At 43.4% G+C, this 26,401-nt stretch overlaps 1 protein-coding gene across 1 annotated transcript in view; it reads left to right on the top strand.

Annotated features, from left to right (window-relative positions):
- SH3RF3 (SH3 domain containing ring finger 3) overlaps positions 1-26,401 on the top strand; it is a 237,272-nt gene that overhangs the window by 162,958 nt on the left and 47,913 nt on the right. The window contains exon 4 of the mRNA XM_031605134.2: positions 14,413-14,760. Coding sequence (XP_031460994.2) covers positions 14,413-14,760 — 348 coding nt within the window. The remainder of the gene's footprint in view (positions 1-14,412; positions 14,761-26,401) is intronic.

Here is a 26,401-nt window from a genome sequence, read left to right on the forward strand (position 1 = left end):
TATTAGTGCTGAATATTGAGAATACTAAGTTCACAAGACTAGAGGAGGGATATGTACAAGCAAATTAAAAACAATAATCAGAAACAGAGGGAAAGAGCTGGATTAATTTGGGGATGTCCATCTTTTCCTCATTTTTTGCAGAATGCAGGTTTATTGAAGGCTCATCTCTTTATATGTAGCCTATCCTTTAGAAGAAATTGCATGCAAGTTTTTGATTTTGCTTACTTCTTTCCTTTACGAAATAGATCTGTCATTGTTTATTTTAAGTTCTGCTGTAACATTTTTGGGTGTGATGCTGTCACTATTTTAATCTGACAAAAACAAGGGCTGCCATCAGCCTTTGCCTTTTGATTGTCCTGCCTTTGCCTCATCCACTTTCCTGTCGCTTTACTTGTTCCAGGACTACTAGACTTCTGACTGTGTGCTGAGATGGACTGGGGAACACATCCCATTGAAAGCTACTCATTTAAGTCATCATTGTTTTTTTTAGTTTCCAGGCCTATCTATTCCATCCTCCCATTTACTGCATAGGCACCTGAGCATTCATGTGGATACAGGGCAGAAAGTGTGAAGATAGGAAAGTAGGACAGGTGGCATCTCACACTCAACTCAGGAAAGCATGACCAGGGCACCAGCCTCACCCCACAGATACTCTTCGGGCGATGCTGCTGTTGAATTGTGCTCTAAACCATCACATCAAAACAGTGAGGTGAGGAACACGGGTCTTTGTACAAGCAACCTCTTTTTCCTCCTGGTCATCCCTCAATTTATCTGATTATTTTATTAAGCTGTAATTTTATGACAAAGCAGCACTAGATATTCTGTAAACAAAGCTAATCGTATTACCCTTGGTTTAAGTAAGGCTGGAGGGAATGTCCTGCTCTAAATCTGACTTTGAAGTTTTCCGATCTGCTTGGACACAATTGAATCAAATTGACAGGAAATTTCATGACAGAAGTTTCCTTAATAGAATTTTTCCATAACAGAATTTTTCTGGAAACCTTGGGACAAAGCAGGAGGCACACTAGAGCACTCAAGCAGTGGTAGACTCATGCTGGAGGTGTTCTCTTGCCGTGCTTCTCAGGAGAGGACACTGACGGAAGAGGAAACTTTGTCCTGTTTTATTGTTTCTTGAGAAGAAAGCAAAAATGGGGAAAGAACTCCTGGTTCAAACCCTGTCTTCACAGCTGTTCATCATGAAGCAAGAAAAGTTCAATTATATGTTTCTTGCTGGGGATCTCCTTGATTCCTTTCCTCTGATATGTGTCTACTTCAGCAGCAGAGTGAGGAATTTACAGTGATGTTTTCCTCATCTCCCTTTTCTCTCTTTTTCTAGGCCAGGAGGAAGGTCTGTATGCCTTTCCCTTTGAGGACAGAAATAATGGCCATGACTCCAGTCTAGTACTTAGAGAGGAATGCTCCTTCCATGCTAAATACTTTTCTTTTAGTAGAGGTGCCCAAGAGAAAGAGGTGCCTCCTTTTTCTTTTCCCTTGATACATGAAATATTGGGATGGAAGGAGAGCTATAAAGTGCTTGTCACTCCATTCCCGGCAGTTCCCTGAGCCATGACCTGGTCTGGGAGCTCTTGGTATGACAGCTTGGTGGCTTTTCTTCAGCAGCTGCTTGTGCCCGTGCTTTGCCTCAAGCACTGCTTCTAGTTTTTGTCCCTATTGGCACAAGGCTGTTCCTAAGAGCATAGTTTAAGGTCATAAGAATGGCAGCTCCACATCACTCCAGAGGCAAATATGTCTGCTTTTGAATTGAACAGTTTATGCTCAGTACATATCTGAGGTTTCCATGCAGCACGCTATCAGAGTTAAGCATGTTACTGCTCCTTCTTGGTCATTGATTGAAGAGGGATCAATGCTTTTGCAGCAAATTAGAAAGACATTGCCAATGGCAGTTGCATCCTCACACCTGGCTCCATTCACCCATATATCTGGCAATTCTTCCTAGTCTTTGGCCAACCTGACTGCTCTACATCTGCAGATGCTCTACATCTACTATGGCTGCATCCTTTCTGCATTCATAACAAATGCAGACCTGACTTATTTATGACCATCCAGATTGCTCATCTTCTGCCACTTCTTTCCTTCTGATGGATCACTTTTGCTGTCCTGTTGAACAGATACAACTTGTCCATACTTGCAAATCTTTGATTACTCACTTATCTGTCTATTGTCTTTAATTTCTACTGAAAGATCAGTCCCTGCCTTTGATCAGTCATTGGTGCCGATCCTTGGTCATTTTTCTCAAATTCTTGTTTTCTTCTGTAGTGCTCTGTTCTTTGTTGTAAAAAAATGTTTCAAAAACATCTGGACAGCTGCATCAGCATTGCTTCTTTAGACTCTTCTATGAAATTGTTCTTGACTATGATTTACCATGTCCATTGTCCTTTGTCCCTCCCCCTGAAAAGATTGACTCACTGTGTACTTTGTTTATATATTGTGTCCTGCACATATCTTTAATCATAGTTTCATCAGGCCAAGAGCTATCGTTCTGCTCTCTGTTTATGTAACACTGCTTGCACTGGAGCTGTGATCGATGATGGGAGTTCTTCAGCATTTAATGGCAAAATTAATAAGTATTATTAACAAATGTCTCTGTGCAACTGCATCACATGGTTTGGTCACTTTGCAAAAATTGAGTTCCCTCAGGATAGCTTGTTTCTCCGCCTGCAGAATGTAGGTGCAACCCAGGGCAATCTGTTTTCAGGAAGGAATGTGTTAGGAAAATATTTGGGCTTGAGTATTTCAACAGACAGGGGGAATAAAAGCCAGTGTTTTGCACTTTCAGAAGGATTTCCTACTGTGCAGGTTTTTGTTAGCCCATTAATTTTGCCATCTCAGAACTGAAGCAACATGGCCTAAAGCAGTGGTTTTCCAAATTCCTTCCAGTTGTAGCATGCTAACATAAACAGCATTTGCATATGGATGTCATAAAAATGACTAATGTCGGCAATCATCGTATTTTATTGCAGTAATGTGGCACATGTGCCCAAGCATCCTAAGGGATCTGCTCAGAGGTGCTTGGCGCTGGGGAAGTGACACTCCCAGGCCCAGCAGTGACACCCAGAGCAAAGCAGGCCTTGACAGACAGCAGAGCGTGCATCCAGCTTCCTGTGTGCATGGGAGGAAAGGTACTAGCTGTTTCACTACATGACTCAACAATACTGGGTTATATAACCTCTGCCCTTAACCAGAAGTTAAATACTGGAGGTTGAACAAACAGTGTTTTCTAGTTTGCTAGCAGAATGTTCAGTATGCTCCTTAACTGCAGCCAGTGGCAATTCAGTCAAAAGTCTGACCTCGAATGTGTACCCAATCGTGTTGTAATGTCTCCAGTTCTCCAAAGAAGGCTGCAAATAGTTCCTCTAGTCAAGGGGCAGTCAGTCACACTGTGAGTGTGAGGCTGAATGCTGCCGTTTTCAGTCAAGAGTTCGCAGAGTTGAGGGAATTTGTCACAATTCAGCCTTGTTGGATTTTTCTTCCAGAAGATGAGGGGGGAGGGTTGTGAACCCAATCACATCACCATGTAGCAAAGGAAACGCACTTTCATCTCACAGACTGGCTTTCAGAGCCGTCAGCTACTGCTCAGGCTTCCTACATGATGAGATGTGCATGATTACAGCCTGTGCCACAGCCTCTGCTTCCAAGTGCCCTCCCAAATTGTTACCCGCCTTTTCCCAAATATGACAGAAGTATAAAGGACTCCAAGGTAAAACAACCTTGTGTGAAAACTGTTTAAAAATAATTGCTCACTGCATAGAGTGAAAAAGGATGTAAAGTAGTGCACCCGCTGAGGGAAAAGAGAGCTCTGCTGCTGTACCAGGCATCATCTCTGTGGGATGGAGGCACTTTAAACGCACAAGTAATTTCAAACAGTTTTCACTGTAATAGACACAGGATAGGACAACTGTGAGATGCTGGTAAGTTACACCTCTCTCAGAACAACTCTTTCTTTATTCCATCCATGAGCAAGGGCAAGAAGACCTGTCATGGGACAGTCAGTGCATCCTGGTTTGCTGCTGCCCGTCACAACCACATGTAGTTCATTCCACATTTCACAGGAATGTCTCAAAACTTTCCCTCAGTTATCAGACATCCAGGTAGAACAGCAGTACATCATGTCATAAAATCTGTACTTTCACCTGGACTGGCAAATAGCAAACCCAGAGACTGGACACAGCTCTCCAATGATGCAGCAGCTTTCGTGTCTGGTGGCTGGCATCCTTTGAAGTTGGCTACTCCCAGGATGTCACCCAGAGCTGCTGCTGTGACTCCCTAATGCAATCAGCAGCCCTGCTTTGTAGCCAACTCTAGCAGGAGCTCCGTGCACACAACATCTAGCTATATAGCCCCATGGGGCGTTATTCTATTGCAAAAAGCTTGTCTCACATCCAAAAGTCCTTCTCTGTCTCACGTCTGGAAAGCAGTACGCAATCAAAAATGTCTTTCCTATATATAGTACACGCAGGGCAAAGACTGTTTATAGCAACTCTTTACTGCTGATGTCTGCTTGTGGCACATGTACCTTGGTTCCTTTTACAAGGAATTGAACCAAAATATTTTCTTGCCATTTGCTTTCATTCTTCATTTCACTGCTTTATCAGAGATAGAAACAGAAGCACATTTATTTGTGTGCTATTCCCCACAGGTAATCTTCAGTTGCAGCACATAAAACTTAATTTTCCCCAATTGCATGAGATTTCTTATTTTACACGAAGTTGTAAATCACCTCAGCAAAGGCTCCCTGCTTCCTCAGTACAGGCAAAGGCTTGCAGTACTTGAAAAATGACTTTAGCTTTCCCAAATGCTCCTTGTATTGTTATTCTTAGGGCTTCTTAGATTTATCCGACTTCATGCTTTCTGCAGATAAAACTGCATGGTGTGGGGTTCATGAAGGACTTTTTCTCAGCATCCACCAGAACACTTCTGTAATCAAATTCAGAAAGGGCTTCAGCGTCTATATCTATCTTAATACTTCTTTCATCCATTTCCTTTTTCACATTACACTGGAAGTTATTTCCTTTAAAAAAGACTTTATAATATTTCTGCTTCTTTCACAACAACTCTGAACGTTATAAATACAGTGTCTTCAATCACAGTATTTCCAGGAATGAACCTCACAGAATGAGCAGAAGGGCATGATGTGGTGTCTAGTGGATTCATGCCACAATGCATATAGGAAAGATCCATGCAGCAATATGAACACAGTATTGCCTGGTTTACCAATACATTCATAATTACTTGGGGTCACACACCATATTTTGAAAGTTACTTGCTTTGAGACTCACAGGTTTGATGTGTGCATTGACTCTACAGAGATTCTCTGTCTTAACTGCTTGTCTTTAAACTGTTAATTTTCAGTCAATTATAAACGTTGTAGGTATTGTTGAGCATCCAAGAAAACATTAGCACCAGGAGCCTTGTGGAACATGAGGGAAAAAGGTAGAAAGTTTCCAGAAAACACTGAAAACATGAGTCTTGGCTTTCCTTAAAGCAGCTAGGCTCTGCAGGTATTGCCTTGAGATCACTTGCCATTCACACAACTCTGCTCCAGGAACTGCAGGATCTTTCTTAGTGCATGCTGTGGTTTTGACATCCAGCTGTCTCAGCTTCTGTAAGCAAAGGTGTTTCTAGATTTCAGCACAAAGTGCTTCAGAGTGTTTCCTCTCCTTACAGTATATGGCAGCAACTGTAAAGGACTCACACAGATGCTGGGGTACATCTGAGCATCTTCTGTTGCTGTATACATGGACACCTGTACTCACAGATGCACAAAGGCTTTCCATTTAGAGCGAGCAAGAGCGAGGGAGGCTCACTGTAGCCAGGAACCCAGTATCTTCCTCCCAAGAAAATGGTAGCATCACCTTAGTCTCCAGTGGCTATTCCTGTGCTCAGGGACATGCAGCCCAGAGACCATGTACCTGGACTGCAGCCTGGGTCATTTTTGTACTTTTTAGCTGAGAAACATGATCTAGAAAGCAATTTTGTGGTGGATATCTTGTCAAAACTAGGATGTTCTAGTGAAGTGCTTCATTTCTGATTAATTTCATTTTCTGATTATAAACCAGTTTGTCAGCAAACTCCTCACAGTCTCCAGATTCCAACAGGGTCTCTGCTGGTGCTGAAATTGGTGCCAGATGGGCATCAGACCTTCCACCGTTGAAAACAGCTGGAGTTTTGCCACTGACTTCAAAGGAATTAGGATCAAGCCCATGAATTCACGACTGCACTTATTATATAGCTTTCTGAATAATTTATAAGCAAAAATAGGCTGGATTCTCCCAGTCTTTCTGATGTTGAGTAAAGCTGTATTTGGTTACTTTTCTTGATTTCAAAGGAGCTTTGGTTCCATCGTGAGCATCTTGTTATGAAAAATGGTGCCCGTAGAGGACAGACAGGAAGAGAAGAGAAGGAAATCCTTAGGCACATTGAAGATGCACAACAGATCTGAGATTCAGAGATGACAGATCAGAGCAAAATAGTCCTCATACTTGGAGCTGAAGGCTAGATAGCTAGAAATGGGGAGGGATGAAGAAAGCATACCTCTTTTTGATGCGTTCATCTATTTTTAATGCCATTGCATTTAGGTTTTTTTTCTGCTTTCTTCTCAGCAATTTGGACATTAGTTTCCGTAAGGTTATTAGCTGTGCTTTGCTTCTGGGCAGACTTTGCAGCAGACTACACATTTTTCTGGGATTCACCGAGCCGTGTGTTTGTTCTCTATCACTGTGAACAATTTTCCATCTTAAAACTGTTTGGGAAAAAGGGGAAAGAAAAAAAATTCCCAGTTCACCACCCAAGGCTTAGTGTTTACTTCTGCTGCACGCATCATTTATTTTCATTCTGCAAGATCATGATGACACGCTCATCCAAGCACATGCTGTTCTAATATGCTACATTCCTTCGGCCTCTCAGTGCTTTAAAAGTGACATTGCTGCTAAATGAGAAAGGTCTTGTAAGACAGGGAAATAGATTGCTGAGTACCGTTGCCTCCCAAGGAACCATGTTGTAGGCAGAAATGATTGGCTTGTTTTTTTCCAGACTCCACACAAATGTGTACGTATATGACCCTGACTAGGAAGGCTGTCTGCTAGGTGGTCCTATGTTTCAGGATTTCTCCTCGTTTCTTGAAACATGCTGACATTTTATCAGGCTTTTGGAAGAGGCAGCAGGACTTAGGCTTCAGGCTGTGAGCAGAGGAACAAGACACTTGCAGTTTGGGATGTGTCCTAGCAAAGTATTTCTGCAGCTATCGTGCCCTGTGAATGTGTTTGAGCGAATGCCTTTATTGCTCTCCTTGCATTTTCTGGGCACGTGGAGTGACTCTACTCTCAGTCACAGTGTGGGGTTTCAGAAATCTGTCTTCTATGATGGCTGAACCACTTGCAGAAAATCTGTTCCAGATTTGCTTGTTCCTCCCTGGCAATAAATTAGAGAAGGCAATACTGGATCGTTACAGAAATGATTAACACAAAAACATTCAACAGTGCTTTGTTTTAGCTATAATATTTTCTCTTAAACTGTGCCTTACTAATGATTCTTCATTAGAAGATGGTGCATGAGTAATTGAGATAGTGTCATGCAGCATCTGCCCAATGGAGAACTTGGGAGGTTTCTTCTAAACATTTTAAAGTCTGAATTTATGAAACATATACAAGATGAAAAGTATAGATGCATTCAGTGTGATTTAGAGAAGAGCCTTTGGCACAGCTTAGTCTGCTAATATCCCATTAGTAAACGTTTGGAAGTGCTGTGTGTTGCCTATGCTAACTTACCCAATGAACATTTAAACATGAGGCAAAGTGTTCTTCTAATGCCCATTTGAGTCAAAGGGTGCTTTTGCTACTTGGCTACGCTATAACAGAGGCTGTAGCCTCATTTGCCAGTAGGGGTAACAAGGAGAAAAACTGCTTTAACTTTCTGAAATGCTGCTTTCTGGAGATGAAAATGCTTTCACAGATACAATCCCGTCAGGAAACTAGCAGGGACAGAGGTTCCTGTATAGTTATGCCCTTGTACTTATTTAATAACTTCACTGTGTTTCAAAGCATAAATTATAATACTAGCAAAACTAATTTAATGAGGGCATAAGAACTTAATATTTCCTGAAAGTAACTACTCTGAACTGAAAGCACAGTAATAAATTCAGACTGCTTTATTTTAATCACAAAATCAGCTCTGGAACTTGAAGTTGCCAAAGTTTCTGCAAGGCATGAAATAGAGATGTGCATGATCCTCTCAATATTTATGAGCTGTAAATTATAAAAATTAGCAGTCCCTGGGTGGAAGTATTTTCAGTATTTCAGAGAGGCATTGTGAAGAACTTTTATTAACAATCTTAATTTTTCTTTCTTCTCCGCTCATTGATTCCTCTCTAAAACCTTAAGCATGGTATCTTTTTTTTTTTTTTTTTCAGAGCAGTTAATTCTTTTTATCAGGCGTGCACTGAACTGGGGAGTTTTGCAAACTTTTAAAGGGAGCCTGAAGTAATGCATTTTCTGGTCTTAGATCTGTATTTGAAGATCACCATCCTTTGGCCAATTCTTCCTAAAGAAACAGAAAAAATCTTACAGAGCAAATGAACCAGTGTTTTCCTGTGAGCCCTAATAAACGGCACTTTCTGGTTCAGACTGGCGCCAGTCTAATAAAATACTTAAGCACGTGCATAACTCTGAGAATGTAAGCAATCCTTCCTTATTCAGAAAAGAATGACATTTTAGTCTCACTCAAAGCACTTTGGTCTGTGCCCAGCCTGAAGCGTGCGCCCAAGTATGTTGCTAAACCAGAAACAGAGAAGGGCCCTCTCTGTGGCAGGTCAGGTATCAGTCACAAGTGAATCCCTTACCTATTCCTCTGTGCCTGGAAAACTAAGAGCATTCAGCAGCAAATACCTACCGTCCACTCTCTTGGAGAAGACCATGCCATCTGGAACTGCACCAACCTAGGAGCTGCTGTGGGGCCATTGTGTGTCATGAGGTCCCCTAAAGGTGGGCACTGCAGCCATTTGCCAGTGCCATGGATTAGAAAATACCTTGGGATATTTGTTAGAGAAGATGCAGTGCCTGTTTTGCCATTACATTTGCTTATGGATTACCCACAGAAATTATGTTGGCATTGTCCTTTTCTTTTTGCTGGTGGGTATAAGAAAAACTGGATATAATAAAAATGCTTTTTTACAATAAACATGGCAGGCCACTGGCACATGTTGCCCAGAGAGGTGGTGGATGCCCCATCCTTGCAGACACTCAGGGTCAGGCTGGATGGGCTTTGAATACCCTGATTGAGCTCAGCTCAGGTGTCCCTGTTCATTGCAGATTGGTTAGACTAGATGCCCTTTAAGGGTCCCTTTTAATTCAATGATTCTATGATTCTATTGTTACACCAACAAATAAAGGACCAAAATTCTGCAATTACAGACCAGAACAGCAGAAGTTAATTGTTTAAATTTGTCCTAGTCTCCTGTGAGCCCATCTGGTTCCATAATAAGTTCCACAGTAAGAGTTTGTTTTTCTGACTAAAGCTAGGATTAATCAGGTCCCTATCAAGTGCATGCTAGCCAAGAGATAGCTTTTCCCTCATTCATCTTCCCGAGTTGGCTGTATAAGTAGTTGCCCATTGAAACTTTAGTTTCATCACATCACCTCTACCTTGAGAGGCTAGAAATGTGGGCCCGGGTGAACCTGATGAGGTTCAACACGGCAAAGTGCAGAGTTTTGCACTTGGGCCAGAGGAATCCCAGGCATCCCTACAGACTGGAAGGAGCGGTCCTTGAGAGCAGCCCTGTGGAGAAGGACCTGGGGGTCTTGATAGATGAAAAACTTAATATGAGCCAGCAGTGTGCCCTTGCGGCTGGGAAGGCAAATGGTATCCTGGGCTCCATCAAACGAGGGGTGGCCAGCAGGGACAAGGAGGTGATTGTTCCCCTCTACTCTGCTCTTGTGAGGCCCCATCTGGAGTACTGCGTCCAAGTCTGGAGCCCCCAGTACAAGAAAGACAGGGAGCTGTTGGAGAGGGTCCAGAGGAGGGCCACAAAGATGATCAGGGGACTGGAGCACCTCCCCTATGAGGACAGGCTGAAGGAGCTGGGCTTGTTCAGCCTGGAGAAAAGAAGGCTGCGGGGTGACCTCATTGCAGCCTTTCATTACCTAAAGGGAGCCTACAAAGAGGAGGGGAATCAACTCTTTGAAAGGGTGAGTGACAGCAGGACAAAGGGAAATGGTTTTAAGCTGAGGGAAGGGAGATTTAGGTTGGACGTCAGGGGGAAGTTCTTTACAGAGAGAGTGGTGAGGTGCTGGAACAGGCTGCCCAGAGAGGTTGTGGATGCCCCGTCCCTGGAGGTGTCCAAGGCCAGATTGGATGGGGTCCTGGGCAGCCTGGTCTAGCATTAGGTGGGATGGTTGGTGGCCCTGCGTGTGGCAGGGGGGTTGGAGATTCATGATCCTTGAGGTCCCTTCCAACCCTGGCAATTCTGTGATTCTGTGATTCTGTGATCACACTGGGATAACACACGGCAGACAGCCCTGCTTGGGAACAAGCAGTGCAGATGAGAATTGTGTGTACGTGTGTGTATAGTTGTGTGCAATGGAAAGAGAGGGAGCGAAAGTCATCATAATGTATTCTGCTAAAAAATGAGGTTTACCATGAGACTACTAAAGCAATAATTTTGGCAGCTAGAAGTCCTGAGTGAGGCAGCTTAATGCTGACACCTTTGCTGCCCATAAGGTAAAGTCTCAAGTAGAGAATCTACAAGATCCTGTCTAAAAGCCAGAAAAAGAAAAACAAAACGCTCTACCTCAATGTTTCATTGCACCTTTTATGTGACAGCATCCCTTAGCAGCCAAATGGGTTGGTCACACAGGGGTTAGCCTTCCCAGGGAATGCAGGGCTTCTGGAAGTGTTTGCCTGATTTGGTGTTTGAAGCCAAGCCCTGTCCCAGTGAATTGTATCCTGAGTTTTCTGGGGTGTCCTATTATTGCAGTCTCAAGGACATTTTACAATTTGGGTTTAGTTGGACCAGAATTTCAGAGGAAAGATTAGAAACAAGCAAGAAAGCTGCACTTCTGCATTAGGGTTTGTCATAAGAGCTACAGTCTTCAGAAATGTCAAATTCCTGAGACTGACTGTGGGTCAGAACTTTCCATTAAGCTTCTCCTCTGGAAGCAGATCTGCCTGAAGATCAAATGACAGACACTAGAAAGCCATGTTTATTTACATAGTCAGAGTTTAAAATAAGAAATTTGCAGTCATGTTTATGTTAAAAAAACTGTTTCTAAAAGTTCTTTGTGAAGGGACAGCATCATTTGCTTTTACAAAGTAGTAAGCAGAACCTTTTCTCTGGTACTCATAGCCTATTTGGGAAGTTCTTTCCAGCATTCATGGGCAAAGCTGTTTAAATACAGAGTTCTCTACAAAAATAAAGTGGTAAAGCTATAAAGCATTTGTTATCTTGGCAGGCTACAATGATTTTTTCTTAGTATTTCAGGAAGACTTTGACATTCCCCAAAGTTCATCAGCTTGACTGTTTTGAGAAGGGGTTTTCTTTTTGCCTTTAATCTTCTACCAATAGTGAAAATGACTTTCTTTATATCAATAAGAGGCTGTTTTTTATCACCCTTTGTTTAGATGCTAGGTCTCTTATTGCCCTTTTTAACTAGGTTTTACTCTGAACAGAAGAGTAATGGGTTTTGTTGTTTTTGAAAAAGCAGTCTCATTGTTAAGCTGGATTCCAGCCATTGGGATTTATTATCTAATTCTTAAAAGATGAATCAGAGCTTTGATATTGAGAGCTGGAGCTTTGTCCGAATGGTGCACTGCTGTAAATTCAGGAAATTCTAATTTTTATTATTTTTTTTAACTCTTCATATTTTCATATGTCAAAGAGCTAAAATATATTCCTATCCCACTTGAAGTTGACTAGCAAAGAATTTCCTCACCCTCTGTTGTAGAAAAGTATTGTGAGAATTTGATGTCTTTCTCCTCCTTAATATTTCAAATAATCCAACTAGACAGTCTCCATCAGATGGGTAAGCGGAGCTGTTACACCTACTTAAGGGAGGGGAACCATCTGGATTTCCTGCAACTTGGAGCCTGCTGGCAAATATTAGGTTGTACCAATTTAGAGCATGATGAAGTGGGAAATAATGGACATTCTTGGAGAATCTGAAATGGGATCAGCTGTTATTGGCAAAAATTGGCAGGTGCAGCGCACTATGCTGACTGTAAGCATGATCTCACATTGGAGAGTGCAGCTGGGAAAATGGCCTGCTAATTGAATGGTAGTAGGTCTCCCAGGGCTCTGACAGCCATGGAGCATCGCTAATTGGAGGCTCCTGTTTGCCTTGATGGTGGCTGTCACTGAATGAAGGAACCTGCAGGTTGACATTTCTCTAGGTGCTGGTGTTTGTTGCCTTTTTGTGGAAGTGAGTCCTCGTGGAGTCAGAAGTACTCTCAGACTTAAGAGGGCTGGCATGAGGCTGGCAATATCTATTTCTCATTTGTGTTTGCAGCATGCTGGCAGTGATTTGGAGCCATAAAAGCCTCTCAGTTACACATTTGTTTAACTGTGCACTTGTACTGTTATCTTTTCCATCCCTCTCTTTTCCCTTCTTGTATTCACTTGTAATAGGTTTCTAAATTGGCTTGACAGCAAGTAGCAAGTATTCCTTTTTTGGGTAGCCCAAGGAGGCCTTGTCCTTGACTGAGTTTTTTTGGATGCTGCCATAATTCATGCAGTAGTCAGAGAAAGAAAAATAGCCTTGTTTTGATCCAGAACAGTACCATATGTACCTTTGGTTCATATGGGTCTCAGAATAGTAGTGCACGCAAAAGCATGCATGTGTTAGCCATGGCTTCATTTTTCATATGTTGTTTTTATTCATTAAATGCAAACATATTGCATTGCATACCAATTTGATGCAAAGGTCTGCTGGCAAAATGCGGCATTTTCCCTCAGCTGTTAGCACCCCTCGAAGGAAGATCTATTGGAAATGAGTGCTGTGAGGATAGTGCTGCTACTGCCTGCGGGGTGTACTCCATGTATCATGTAAACATAGAATCACAAAATGGCTTGGTTTGGAAGGGACCTTAAAAATGCCATTGTGGCCAAGGCCAGTGGTAACCTGAGGTATATTAAAAAGTGTGTGGCCAACAGGTTGAGGGAGGTGATCGTCCCCCTCTGCTCTGCTCTGGTGAGGCCACATCTGGAGCACTGTGTCCAATTTTGGGCTCCCCAGTTCAAGATAGATGGGGAACTACTAGAGATAGTACAGTGGAGTGCCACAAAGATGATTATGAGGAAAGGCTGAGAGATCCACTTGGACCCACTCCAACTGTGTGTCTAAAAACCATCCCATCATTCTGTGAAAAGTAGCTTGCCTGTATAGGAGGTGAGAAGCCTTTGGCATTTTTAGGCCTGAGGTATCTGAAAGTGTGAATTGAACAAAGAACTGTGGGCAGAAAGCTGGTCTGGACATCCCGGTGATCTACTCTCTCTGTGGATTTCAAACTAAGTTCTAAACCCATCAGGTGGTCTGACTATACAAACTCTTTAAGCTGTATCCCGAACAATTCCAATTCTTTCAGGGGCCACCATGCTGCTGCTCAGCTGGCGTGGTACAGTGGGAAGAATGCCTTCATATTACTTTTGCCTGGGGATAGCCTGTATGAGATTGGAGGCAGGGAGAGGAAATCAGAGGGTTTGAAGTTGTGCACTGATTTGTGGTGTCTGGTTCCTCAGTGCCTGAGACCCCCCCTTGCCTGGGTTTGGCCACCCCCTTGGTGACCAGAATCATCCTCTTGCTGGGACTGGAATGCATGCAGGCTCAGCATCCCTGTGGCATCCATTCTGTGGGGAAAGAATCGGGGTGCTCAGATGATAGTGACCTAGGTGCGGCAAGCTGTGAAGGGTCATTAATGTCCCTCATTCTTTCTCTTTTTTTTTCCTTTTTTTTTCTTTCTTTTTCTACCTCTTCTTTTTGCCTTTCTCTTTTCCTTTTCTGACCCTTTTTCATTTTCTTCTTTTTCTACCTTCTTTTTCTTTCTTACCTTGTTTTTTTCTCCTGCTTCTTCCCTTCCCTTCCCTTCCCTTCCCTTCCCTTCCCTTCCCTTCCCTTCCCTTCCCTTCCCTTCCCTTCCCTTCCCTTCCCTTCCCTTCCCTTCCCTTCCCTTCCCTTCCCTTCCCTTCCCTTCCCTTCCCTTCCCTTCCCTTCCCTTCCCTTCCCTTCCCTTCCCTTCCCTTCCCTTCCCTTCCCTTCCCTTCCCTTTTTTCCCCTTCCTATTCCTTTCCTTTTCTCTTTCTCCTTTTCTTCTCCTGCCACTTGTTTTCCTTTCTGTTCCTTTTTCCTTTCCTTTTCTTCCTCTGCCTCCTTTCTTTCCTTCTTCTCTGTCCCCTTTCCCTGCACCCAGCTCAACGACTCTGCCAAGCAGCTCATTGAGATGGACAAGACTTGCTCAGCAGCCGCCGCTGGCTGTGAGGCACCACCAGATCCAGCTGCAGCAGTGGGGCTGGGGCCGTGTCCCACACCAAGCAGTGCGGGGGCAACGGCAGCAGCTTCACGACCAGTGGAGGGCAAGAAGAATGCCAAGAAGCGGCACTCCTTCACCGCCCTCAGCATGACCCACAAGTCCTCCCAGGCTGCCAGCAACCGGCACTCCATGGAGATCAGCGCTCCCGTCCTCATCAGCTCCAGCGACCCACGGGCAGCTGCTAGGATTGGGGACCTAGCACACCTGTCCTCCAGTGCTCCTGCCCAGGTAAGGAGTAAGGGACTGTGCCTGGCCCTGCAGCCTGGAGGGCATGGCTGAGGGCTGCTTCACCTCCTCCAAAACAACCTACGCTGGAGCCAGTGCTGCAGAGCACTGTCTCTCTTGTTTGGCAGGATTTAGTACAACAGTTTTTCCTGCCCATGCATTAAGAGTGGGTGGGCATGATGAGCTGGAGAATAAGGCCAAATCTTTTTAGGTTTGATTCAAAGAAAAATGGAATAAAGCATGTTGTTGAGGGCATTGTCCAAATGCCTCCTGAACAGGCACAGGATATCAGCCGCCCTGCTAGGAAGCCTGTCCCAGTGTTTGACCACCCTCATGGTAAATAAATGTTTCCCATTGCCGAGTCTGATCCTCCTCTGGTGCAGTTTTGTGCTATTCCTTTGCATCCTGACATTGATTCCCAGGAGCAGAGCTTGGCACCTCACTCTGTTTCCCCTCCTCAGGCAGCTGCAGAAAGCAGAGATCACTTCTCTGTCTCCTCTTCTCCAGCCTGAACAGCCCAATATCCTCAGCCTCACCTCATTTAGGACATGCCTTCCAGCACTGTCACCAGCTTTGGTACCCTCCTCTGTATGCAATTATTGACTTAACCTACATTGAAAAAAACCCCAACAATTCTACAGTATGTACATATTCCATCACTTTCTGTTATAGAGAGGAATAATATTGAGTGATCCTGTTATCCTTACTCTGGACTGTATTTGCTCCCACTTAGGGTGATGTTACCAGTATGAACGCCATGTGCTTGGTACACACCAGGGACAAAAAAAATTTGTAGAGCAATTATTTCCTTCCAGATCATTGGAAAACAAACAATTGTGCTGTAGTTTGGCAAGTAGGTGGTACCTGGTTAGCGGCCACTGCCCAGAAATGTTCTACAAGATATCAGATATGCACATGTGCTGATGAGTAGCCATTCACTTCTTCCTTGCTCAAAAATCCCAGCAGATCCAAAGCACTTCTGGGCTACTGCTGCCAAGGGGTGGGCAAAGCAGAAGCAAAGCCTGGGGGGATATGCTGAAATTCTTTGCAAATACCCACTACTTACACTGATAAAGGAATCCAAATGGCAGTTTGGAGGTGTAGAATTAAACGGAGAATAATAATGGTCTAAAACCTCACTGTTGAGGAGTGTGAAGGTGAGGATACGGCCCCCACTGGAAGCGGCGTGTATGCCAAGATGTACTGGGACATCTGCGACTCAGTGCAGACTCTAGTGGGGAGTGAGGGTCCCAAGCTCGTCAAGTAAATGACACCCAGGTTTTTGGCACTCAAAGTGACACATTTGGACTTTGCAGAGATGTGACAGTCTGTGGCTTTTCTGTTCTTGTACTAGTTGAAGAGAAGAGCGTGCACACGCTTTGCCAGAGTCATGTGAAGGCTCAGTCTAAGCACAGTACAAAAATTAGACCAAAAAGCAGAAAGTGCTTTAATTATCCTCCCCTGCTTTGGCAGAGCAACTGGTGTGCAAAGCCCCGCTCACTTCACAGACTGTTGTGGTGTCTGGATGCATGTGGTTGGGGCCAATAAGGAATCAGTGTTCCCCATAGGAGCTTTAAATGCATGTTGTAGGGAGGTTAACTGGGTCCTTCACACTGAGAGAAGAGCATTAAATCTATGTCATGGTGAGAGGCACAGCTAGTGCTGGAGTGCAGTGAAGCCAGCCCAGTGGAGACAGGGAGACACACAGGGACAGTGCTGTAGCTCCAGTTTTTCTGCCTCAGGATTCAGATCAGGCAGGCAGGCAGGCAAGGCAGCTGGAGTCAAGCCTCTATCACTGCTGGCCAAAGTGATCTTGGCCAAAACCCAGAGAGGGGAAGAAGAGTCTTGCTTGCTGGTTTCAGCCTTGGAGAAAAGAGATTTATCAAAGGTTGGAAAAGATTTCTAAGGTCATCTGGTCCAACCTCCAATGCATCCTCACCATGCCCTATAACCACATCCCTCAGTGCCACATCCACATGTTACCTGAACATTTCCAGGGACGGAGACTCCACCGCCTTCCTGGGCAGTCTGTGCCAGTGCATTACATATCCTTCTGAGAAGAAATGTTTCCTAACATCCAACCTGAACCTCCCCTGGTGCAATTTAAGGCCATTCCCTCTCATCCTGTTACTGTTACCTGACAGAAGATGCTGGTCCCCACCTCACCACAACCTCCTTTCAAGTTGCTGTAGAGAGTCATAAGGTCTCCCTTGAGCCTCCTCTTCTCCAGATTAAATAATCCCACCTCACTCAGCCGTTCCTCATAAAACTTGTGCTCCAGACCCTTCACCAACTTTGTTGCCCTTTCTTTTGTCAAAACATATTATTGCAGTCCCAAATATCCAGTCACTGCAAAAGTGGCATTTGCACGTGTGAATGCGTTTGTCTGCATTTGGAGGCCTTACTATTTGATATGTGGTTTGAAGGACTTAAAGATTCGCATTTTCAAACTTCGCTAGGAATCTATTGGGAAAAAAAAATGTGGAACTGACATTCTCACTCTGTTCTCCTGACTGAATAGCAGCCTGCAGATAAATGCCTCACTGCTTCAAGACTTGCAGTAAAATCACAAGAGCTACTAACATGACTTAGAGAGGTCTGCAGAGAGCTCAGAATCTGCCTCTTACAAAATGAGCATTAAAATTGGGCATCTATATTTATGTATCTATTAAATCCATAATTTTAGGGGTTGCATTTTAAATCAAAATATCAGAAACGTAGCTCCTTCTCTGCTATCTGCTGAGACCTGACACCGCTCCGAAACAATTAACGATGCTGCGGCCTCAGACAAAAGATAGACTCAGAATTTTTATTTTATTCAAGCGTGGCTGAATGCTAGCCAAAACAGCACAAACAGTGGACCCCAGCACAGCCAAGCTGAGGCATTTGGAGCAGCAAGAGTCTTGTGTTCAGGTTGTTTTTTTTTTTTGAAGACACTTAGTGTATTTAAGGTGAGATGTCCTGTGTGTCTCATTAGGGATCTGACATGCTGACAACCCACGGGCTGGCTGTTCTGCTGGAGGGTTGCTGCCACCAAACAGCACTGAGCTCAGCTGTGGGAAGCAGGGTCACTCTCTCCTTCCTCCCTTGGGGACGGGCCTGTCTGTCCTGCAAGTTGCCCTCACTGCTCTGTCTATATAACCGTCTCAGGCCCCTGCTAGACTGCATAAGCAAATTCAGCCAAAGTATATTTTTTAATAGGAGAAACAACAAATTTACAGTTTCAGTTCTGGCTCTCAAGCAAATTTATGCCTTTCTTTCCACCCTTAGATTCAAAATTTGGTTTACTATATCTTTAAATATCCTTGAAATTTTCAGACATTTCACCACTGTTTGTTTAAATTCTTCTCCTCATGAAAAAAATAGAGGATTTTTGTTCAGTTTAGTAACTACATACCAAGATCAGTGAATAGCTTGAAGGGAGGTTCTGCCTTTTTAAAAGGTTTGACATGCATTTTTTCATATAGCCTATCCTTTGAACAATCATAATTCCCCATCCCTGGAGGCACTCAAGGCCAGGTTGGATGGGGCCCTGCACAGCCTGAGCTGGTGGGGGGCAGCCCTGCCCATGGCAAGGGTTGAGGCTAAGTGCTGTGAGGTCCCTCCCAACCCAAACCGTTCTGTGATTTTGTGATTCTATGAATTCAGTCCCAAAATCTCTTGAACAGCGTCAGCTGCCCTACCTTGGGCCACTGGCCAGTGTCTGGTGGAATGGCCTTCCAGAAAGTGGCATCCATTTCCCTATAGACCAGAGGCACTTCCGTCTGGGGCACTTGCTTTCTTTCAGCAAACTGTCGAAGAAACAGAGATGTTAAAGGCTGCAGGAACTTAGAACCGAGGTGCGCATTTCAGATATTTCAGTAATGTGCAATATATTGCACCCCTTAAAAGTTATGTCACGCGTGGTACCATATTCCTGTGGTTTTTGTCAGTATCTGTGAATTGGAACCAGACTTTCATGCAGAGCTGACATGTTTTCTGTTTTTATGAGTTGTTAGGCTATAATAAGCCTCCTGCTTCTCCAGGAGGGCACAAATTTCTTGAGCTCTGACATGCAGACCATAGTATGAAATCTTAGGCTCTATAGCACTTCTGCATATTATTAATTCAATAATTGCAGACTACAGGATTTTGATAACACAGTCATCGTTAAGCAATACCTAGTCAACTGCTTCCCAGTAGCCAAGATGCATTTTGAGTCTAAAAGATATCTTCATTGACTTCCCACCTAGGGATGCTCTAAAGCAGAATCAACTTCAGACTACCTCAGATGGATAAAACAGTGACTGGGAAATCACAGCAGGCAAGATACAAAGCATTTCTTTTCAAAGGGGTGATGCTGAGATCTTCATTTTGCTTGCAGCCAAATTTGTTCTGTGCTTTTTGTTACATGCCAAGTGTCACTCACTGAACAAGAGACCTCCATCTGAAAGGTGATAGCGTCAGTCCCTTCTGCAGAATGCCCCACCGTGGGTTTTTATTGAAGGTGTGAGATGCCTGTGATGGAGTAGTAGCTGAATTAGGTTTCGGGCACAGAGGAGCTGCTCGTAACCGAGACTCCCAGGAGAGCAGGAAAGGTCCCCCCAGACAGCAATCATGCCTAGGCCTCAGGTGGCTTGTCCTGCTTCCATTTGCACTCCTTATGAATTATTCGTTCCTGCTGTTTGGAAAGGTCAGAGGTCAGTAGCACACCAAACACCCTGGTTTTCGGCAGAAAAAGCTTCTCATGAATAATGAAGCGTGACTGTGTGCACACCAGGACAGCAGCTGAGAGGGGAAGAAAGGGTGTTCCTGGCAGGAGGAACTTGTGCGCGCACTTCGAACAACTCATCACTATGCACAGGAAATCCGCTTGTATCTGTGGGTGTCAGAATGGGCTCCTAACTGGAGGCCACATGTTCAGGAAAAGCTGAGAACAATGTCTTGCATCCTCCCAGTCCCAAGCAGCAACAGCATTTGAAATGAAAAATCTTCCTTGAAGTGTCTCCCTGTATAAATCATTTGGAAGTGTGACTCCTTATCAGTTACTTAGAAGCACTGGATTTTAGCTGAGAAAATGTAATAGCAGAACTCTGGTTGAGCCTTGGCTGATAGCCTAAATGTGCTGGCCATGAGCAGCATACAGATTATATTTAAAATCCAGAGACTATGAACCTTGCATTTTCAAGTGTCTAACAGGCTCTGAGAAAAGAAGAGAAAGCCATGTATTTTTCAGCTTTGGTCTGGAGTCCAAATTGTATCCAACCTGCTCCGCTTTGGCTGCAGATGACAACGGGCTTGACATCCAGTAATGACATTTAGACAGCTGAAACAAATGGCAGCCATCTCAAGGGTCTGCATTGGTCAGAATGACAAGAGAAGTAATATTAGTTGGTCTGACCTGTGCTTCTGTTATTTGGATCAACATATGTCATGAAAACAGTGTAAGGCTTTGCTGAAATCTAACCTCCATTGTTTCCTAGTTTTCATATAGTCCCAGTTCTACGTTGAATTGCATCCAACTGGAGCCAAACATTGCATATTTGTTGCATCTCCATTTTAAATAACTTCATAGAAAGCTCTTCTTGAAGAGCTTTGGAGGTTGGAAGGAACTGAGTTTTTTAAGCAGAAGTTCAGGCAGGCATGCAAGCTGCATTTTGTATGCTACTAATAGCGTACATAAATGCTAATAATACTAATTTAAATATATTCTGTATATTAGGATATATTACATTATTTGTCAAAATGACTGCAAATGAGACACTTGAGCTGACTAAATCTATGGACTGATTATATAAGCTACTGAGGATCCAGGTCAAAGCACAATTCCCTACCAGCATGAGACAATGTGGTCTCTTTATCCTGTAATTTGTCTCGTCATGAATACATTTTGACAGATTTTTCAGGAACCACGAAATCTAATTTTTGACTGAATCAAAGCAAAGAAGGCTGAGCTTTAGAAGAGCATTTATTCAACTGTGCATGAAATCCTCTTGCCTGTAAGACAAAAACAAGTTTGTTTTTCTTTCCAGCTACTCCTCAGGGTACTAACCCAAAAACACTTTACCACTAAAATCATTTTTGCACAGGGATAATCCCGAGGCTTCACGCTGCCTGCCAGTCAGCTGCTGATTTGGAAGACTCAAGAGTAAGCAAGGCTCTCTCTTGGTATTTGCACTACAACACAAAGCACTGTCCGTCCAACACACTCTGTGTGCACATGCATGACATTTTAGCAGAAGTGACCACAGAGTGTATTTTCCTTTCTTGTTTGTGTGGGATTTTTGTTTACTTGTTTACCACTACCATTTCTCTGAAGAAGAACTTACTACAGGATCCATTGCACAGGATCCTAATAAGCTTGTTGTTCAATTATCAAGAGGATAATTATGAACTTGGGATTAAATTAACATCTTTTAGAGGTCAAGCCCTCACTTTAATCTTCCCTGTTTTTCTGCCTTTGAATTTTTGTGTTGCTCAGTCCCAAAATTGGGAGAACCTATTTGCTGAACTATTTAATGCCCCAGGGAGGAGAGCTAGACACCAGCGCTTGGTGCTGAAAGGGTTACTCTGAGAGAAAAAAAGACTGAATAAAATATAATTCTCTTGGTACTCATTCACATAATGCTTAATTAGGGGGAACTGAAAAGCTGGAAACCAGGATAATCAGCACTCTTATGGGATGGTGATGTCAGAGGAATATTTGGAAGAAGGTGCCAAAAAGTATTTGGGTTTTTCTCTCCAATTCACAACTGTCTTTAGACTGCAGTGTGTTGGAAGCTCCACGAATACATTTGTGTGACTTCTCCAGCTCTCTTCATAACACCGTGACCTATTCACAGAAGTCGTGCTCTAGAATTTTTAAGTATTAGGAGCCAAAAAATAAGCAGGGCCAACAGGATGGTATAATATTCAGCCTAACCACCATCCACAGTCATAGATATACACTGTAAGAACTCCTCTGTAAATACTGTATTTTATAAATTTAGCTCCAGTTTTTGCAGGAAGAAACTGGAAATTTATGCAGCCATTTATGCAGCTGTAGCTGCCATTGTTCATGGATATATTATTATTTTTTACACACATACCATTAGGGAAGAAAAAGTCTTACTTCAGAGTTGGAAAGTCCGTTTCAGCTCCTGCTGTGGTAATTAGCATTTGATGAGGCTACTTGGTCTTACATGTAAGGCTTTCCATCAATACTTGGTGGCACCACCATGCATTAAGTGCTTATACATTATTTCTGGGAACATTAAGGCCCAGAGTGATTGCCACAGTCATTGTTTTATGGAGTCAAGTGAATTAGAGAAATGAGTCACAGGAATCTTAAAGACCATTAGCCTATTTTTGTGGTATTTCCAGAGGACAGTACATCAGCCTATGTGAGTTGAATGTTTGAATGTTTTTCTCTTATTATAAAGTAATACTAAAGAGAAATTCTAAGTAAGCTGTAAATATGCATTCAAGACATTAAAAGAAATTTCCCTGTGAATTAATGAATGTGATAAGTGCCCTGTGGTGACACAGTGCTGGATTTGCTTTGAAGTCAAAATAGAGGTTTCTGGTTGGTGATTTTCTTGATGATAGAACATTCACACGATAGCAGCAGCAATTATTTTTCCATGAAGGCTGCTGCAAACTGCGGTATTCCTGTACTTTGGTCCCACTTTTATCATTGTCTTCATGGTTTCTATTCCCCTCCAAGACTGAATCCTGTGCTTTTGCAAGACACTTCCCTAATCCCTGCAGGCACTATGTCTTTTCAAATTAAACAACAAACATAGCCTCAAAGTACTAGTGGGAATCTAAAGTGAATCTACAAGGGAGAGAAAAAGGATAGTTTATGCTGGAAGTCCAGAGTACTAATCCTTCTGCTTTCACAGAGGTGTGAATAGGAAGAGAGAAAGGGAATGAATTTGAAATGAACTTCCAGCCTGGATGAGCAGTTATTACCTTTAATTTCCTGATCTCTGTGGGCTTGTCAGTAATGTTTTGCCTGTCTGGTTGTTTTTAAATATATGTCAGACCTGACACAAGAGGCAGCAACATCTCAGTAGTGTATTATTTACTCAGGAGTATATGCTATAAAATGTAATAGAACTATATCATTACATATACATTAAAACATGATTTGTTTTGATGCTCCTGTAGTTCTCTTGTAAATAACACTTATCAGGAGGAGGAATGAGACCCATCTGAGCTTAGGCTTGTTTCAATAGCTTCTGTGAAAGTTGCACTATTCATTCTCATCAGGAAATGTTGACCCTCGGGCTGCACAGTCATCTGGAAACTTCAGTTTTCTCAGCTAGCTGTGGGCCTCTTTGTTTTGGATGTGACCCAAGAGGTGCCATTATTTATTTAAGTATCTAAAAACTGTATTGAGTCAGATGGAAGTTCTACTCAACATTTAGAATTCCAGGGTACTGTGGCATAACTCTGCAGCACATCATACAATCATAGAATGATTGAGGTTGGAACAGACCTTCAAGATCACCAAATGCAGCCACCAAGCTGAGTGCCACCACTAAGCCGTATCCCTTAGTGCTGTGTGCACACATCTCTTCAGTGCCTCCAGGGTTGGGGTCTCCACCATCTCCCTGGCAGTCCTTTCCAATGCCTGACCATCATCTGTGTGAAGAAATTATTCCTGACATCGAATTGAAATTTCCCCTAGAGACACAGGCAGCCATTGCCTCACATCCTATCATTTACCACCTGAGAAGAAACTGACACCCTCCTCGCTACAGCCTCCTTTCAGGCGGTTGTAGAGAGTGATGAGGTCTTCCCTGAGCCCCCTCTTCTCCAGACCAAACAATCTCAATCCCATCAACAGCTCCTCATAAGTCTTTCTTTCTATCTCTGCACTGACACAAAGGAGCAAGGATTGCTGTGGAGGTATCTGAAGGTGGTCCTCAGTGCGCCTTTGTGCAGGCAACTAGGCCAAGCTGTTCTGGAGCAAAGAAGAACTGTTGCTGTTGAGCTGGGGACTTGGGTCATGGCGAGTCCATCTGGAGGATGCCAGATGGAAGGGAAGAAGTCAGAGGTGGTTGAGTAGTGGCCTAAGTACCTGGGGTGAGGGTTGGCAGGGTCTAACTCAGAAAGCTGCACAACATCACTAGGTAGATATCCTCCTCATGAAGAGTGTAATTGCACAGCAAGCCTCATCTGAAAGCTCAGTGGCCAAGCATTTAAAGACATTAGAGGCTCATAAGGATACAGAGGGCCACTAAAAGGCATTTTCAGAAATGAGTTCTATTAGGTTGCATTAAAATCTGTGGGAATCGGTCAGAGAAGTACTTTTTAGTGCCTCCCTGAGCAAACTCTGTGAGGTGCCTGTTTTTATGAGAGCCTCTTAAAAGTCTGAATGTGAAGGACATCTCCTGTCAATAAGGCCTAGTGACAGCAATCATCAGAGGTACAGGAAGGACAAATATCCCAGTGCTGCAGTGTTGGGGTCTACTCTGTGTAATGTCTGTGCCATCAGAAAGGATTGATGAATACACAGACTTCCCAAACGTTATCCAATACAGAACAAAAAATCTGAGTGTTATTTCAGATTCCCATTCCCCTGAGCAGATGAAGAGGAAAGAAGGGCATGTTTAGTACCTTGTTCCTTAGATCATAATAATGAAAGTACAATCTGGCTGTAGGACTAAATGTAGGAGGAAAACAGTCCTGCTGCCCTCTGTATGCTCCAGAAGAGCTGCTAGTGCAGCTGCAGAGACCCACATAAAACTATGGAAAGAGAAAGCAGAACATTAAGCTTCTAGCAAAGGTAATCAGAAGTGTGAGGAAATAATAGCTGAGTCTCTCACAGTAGACAGGGTCTACTAATCTTCTCGCAATTATTATCTTGCAAAACAATCTTGCAGTATTGTATCTTGTAATATGAGCTAAATAGTTATAAATGAAACAGAGAACAGGGAGCTGTAAATGCAAAGCAGTGAACTTTCAGGCACGTAGCAGCAATCAGGCAGCCACTGAGAGAACTCATCACGGAGCATGGGGTGCACGGAACTGCTGAGAACAGTACTTGTCTGAAAGGCAACGCCAAGACACGAACAGATGAGCTGGATTCAGCACTGTGGAAGGCCATTGGGTCCCGCAGAGTAAAACTTGATGATGAGAAGCTGGAATGTAGGCAGACTGGCAAGAACCCCATCATGTCAAGCCTGCAGGGGGGAGCAGCTATAGAGAAACTGAACCACGATCAGGAAGCAGGCGCTGATTTAGAGTTCAGATGCATATGATACTAGGCTGAGTGAAGTGGCAAAAATGAGCAGTTTGTAGGGTCCAAGGCAGCAGCACCAGGTGCAGCAGTATTACAGTAACAGACAACAGGAAAGAAACCAAAAATCAGGTGGATAGAAAACACACAGGGCTATGCAGATTTCTTCAGAATTGGTCAAGGGAGGAAAGCAACATCGACAATTATGTCTTAATCCCTAGGACTGTATGCTGGCACAAGCATAATAGTAAAATAGAAAGCATCTGGGCTCATGCTTCCAGCAACGATGTTGCAGTAGCCACCACCTTCAGCAAAAACAAGCAAATGGCTGATGCTAACACAGCTGCTGCCCTCCGGGGTTGAGCAGAGGTGTGCAGAGAGAGGGCTGAATGATCTAAGGGGAGGATAGCAGATCTCTAGGAGGCAATTCATGTAGCTCCCATAAGACACACGCTGGTGGTACAACGCAAAGAAGTTTGCTCCGGTTGATTTCCCAGTTGTGTCTTGGGTGAAACATGTACTCTGTCTCTCTGCCCAGCATCCCTCTCATTAACAAGCTCAAAACAAGTGAGGGATCATGCCCCAGCTATGCCTACATTTTTGGGTGGGTTGTTACTACCTCACTGACGTGACAGGGAGGATTAATAGAGCCTTAGCTGCAGAACTGGAAAGAATACTTACTTTTACACATAGGGCTAAGAGCTGCCTGGAATCTTCCTTGTTTGAATGTGCAGCCAGAGAGTGGGGAAATAATGAGAAAAAGGAGATGTACTTGTCACTACAACTTCATGATTGAGTGTGGATGTTGGTGAGAGAGGAGACAGCTTGCTGCTTGTTGCCAAAAGCTGGGGAGTCACAGAGCAGAGTCTTCATATTTCACTGCTTGATTTCTTAATGATATTGTGTTAATATTCAGCAAAGCAATATAAATTAGCAATGAAATATCAAGACATGACACTGTAATAATTATGTGGGCTTCTCTGGAATGAGGTGACCTTGAAATCTTTTAATTAAGTAGCAATGTGTGTCTTGGTTTAATTCAGTGTCATTTGTAAGTGCAAAGAAATGTCTCTGCGTTTCTGTTCCTAAAATAGACCAAAATTTACTGTTTGCTAGATAGCATTTGGAAAGAAAAATGCTGCACTGGAGGTCTGTGAACCACTCAGAATCTTTGCTGTATGGAAGAGACTCTGTCTGAACCTGCAGTTTGTACATAAATCTAGGATTTGTAGATCCATTCTACGTATGGATGTGCATCCAGCATTTGGCTGGACTTACAAAAATAATCTTTCACTCAGGTAAACTATTGCACATCCCATCAGTCTGGCCCTGCTGTATATTTGAAGCAAAGATATGTTGCTACAGCCCTTGTCATTATTTCAGAGTAAGTTTCTGAGCAGGATTCATTTTTGACATAGATGAATAGGAACTTTGGTG

Source organism: Phasianus colchicus, chromosome 1 (genome assembly GCF_987193195.1).
Source record: "Phasianus colchicus chromosome 1, bPhaCol1.hap1.1, whole genome shotgun sequence".
Taxonomy (NCBI): Eukaryota; Metazoa; Chordata; class Aves; order Galliformes; family Phasianidae; genus Phasianus; species Phasianus colchicus.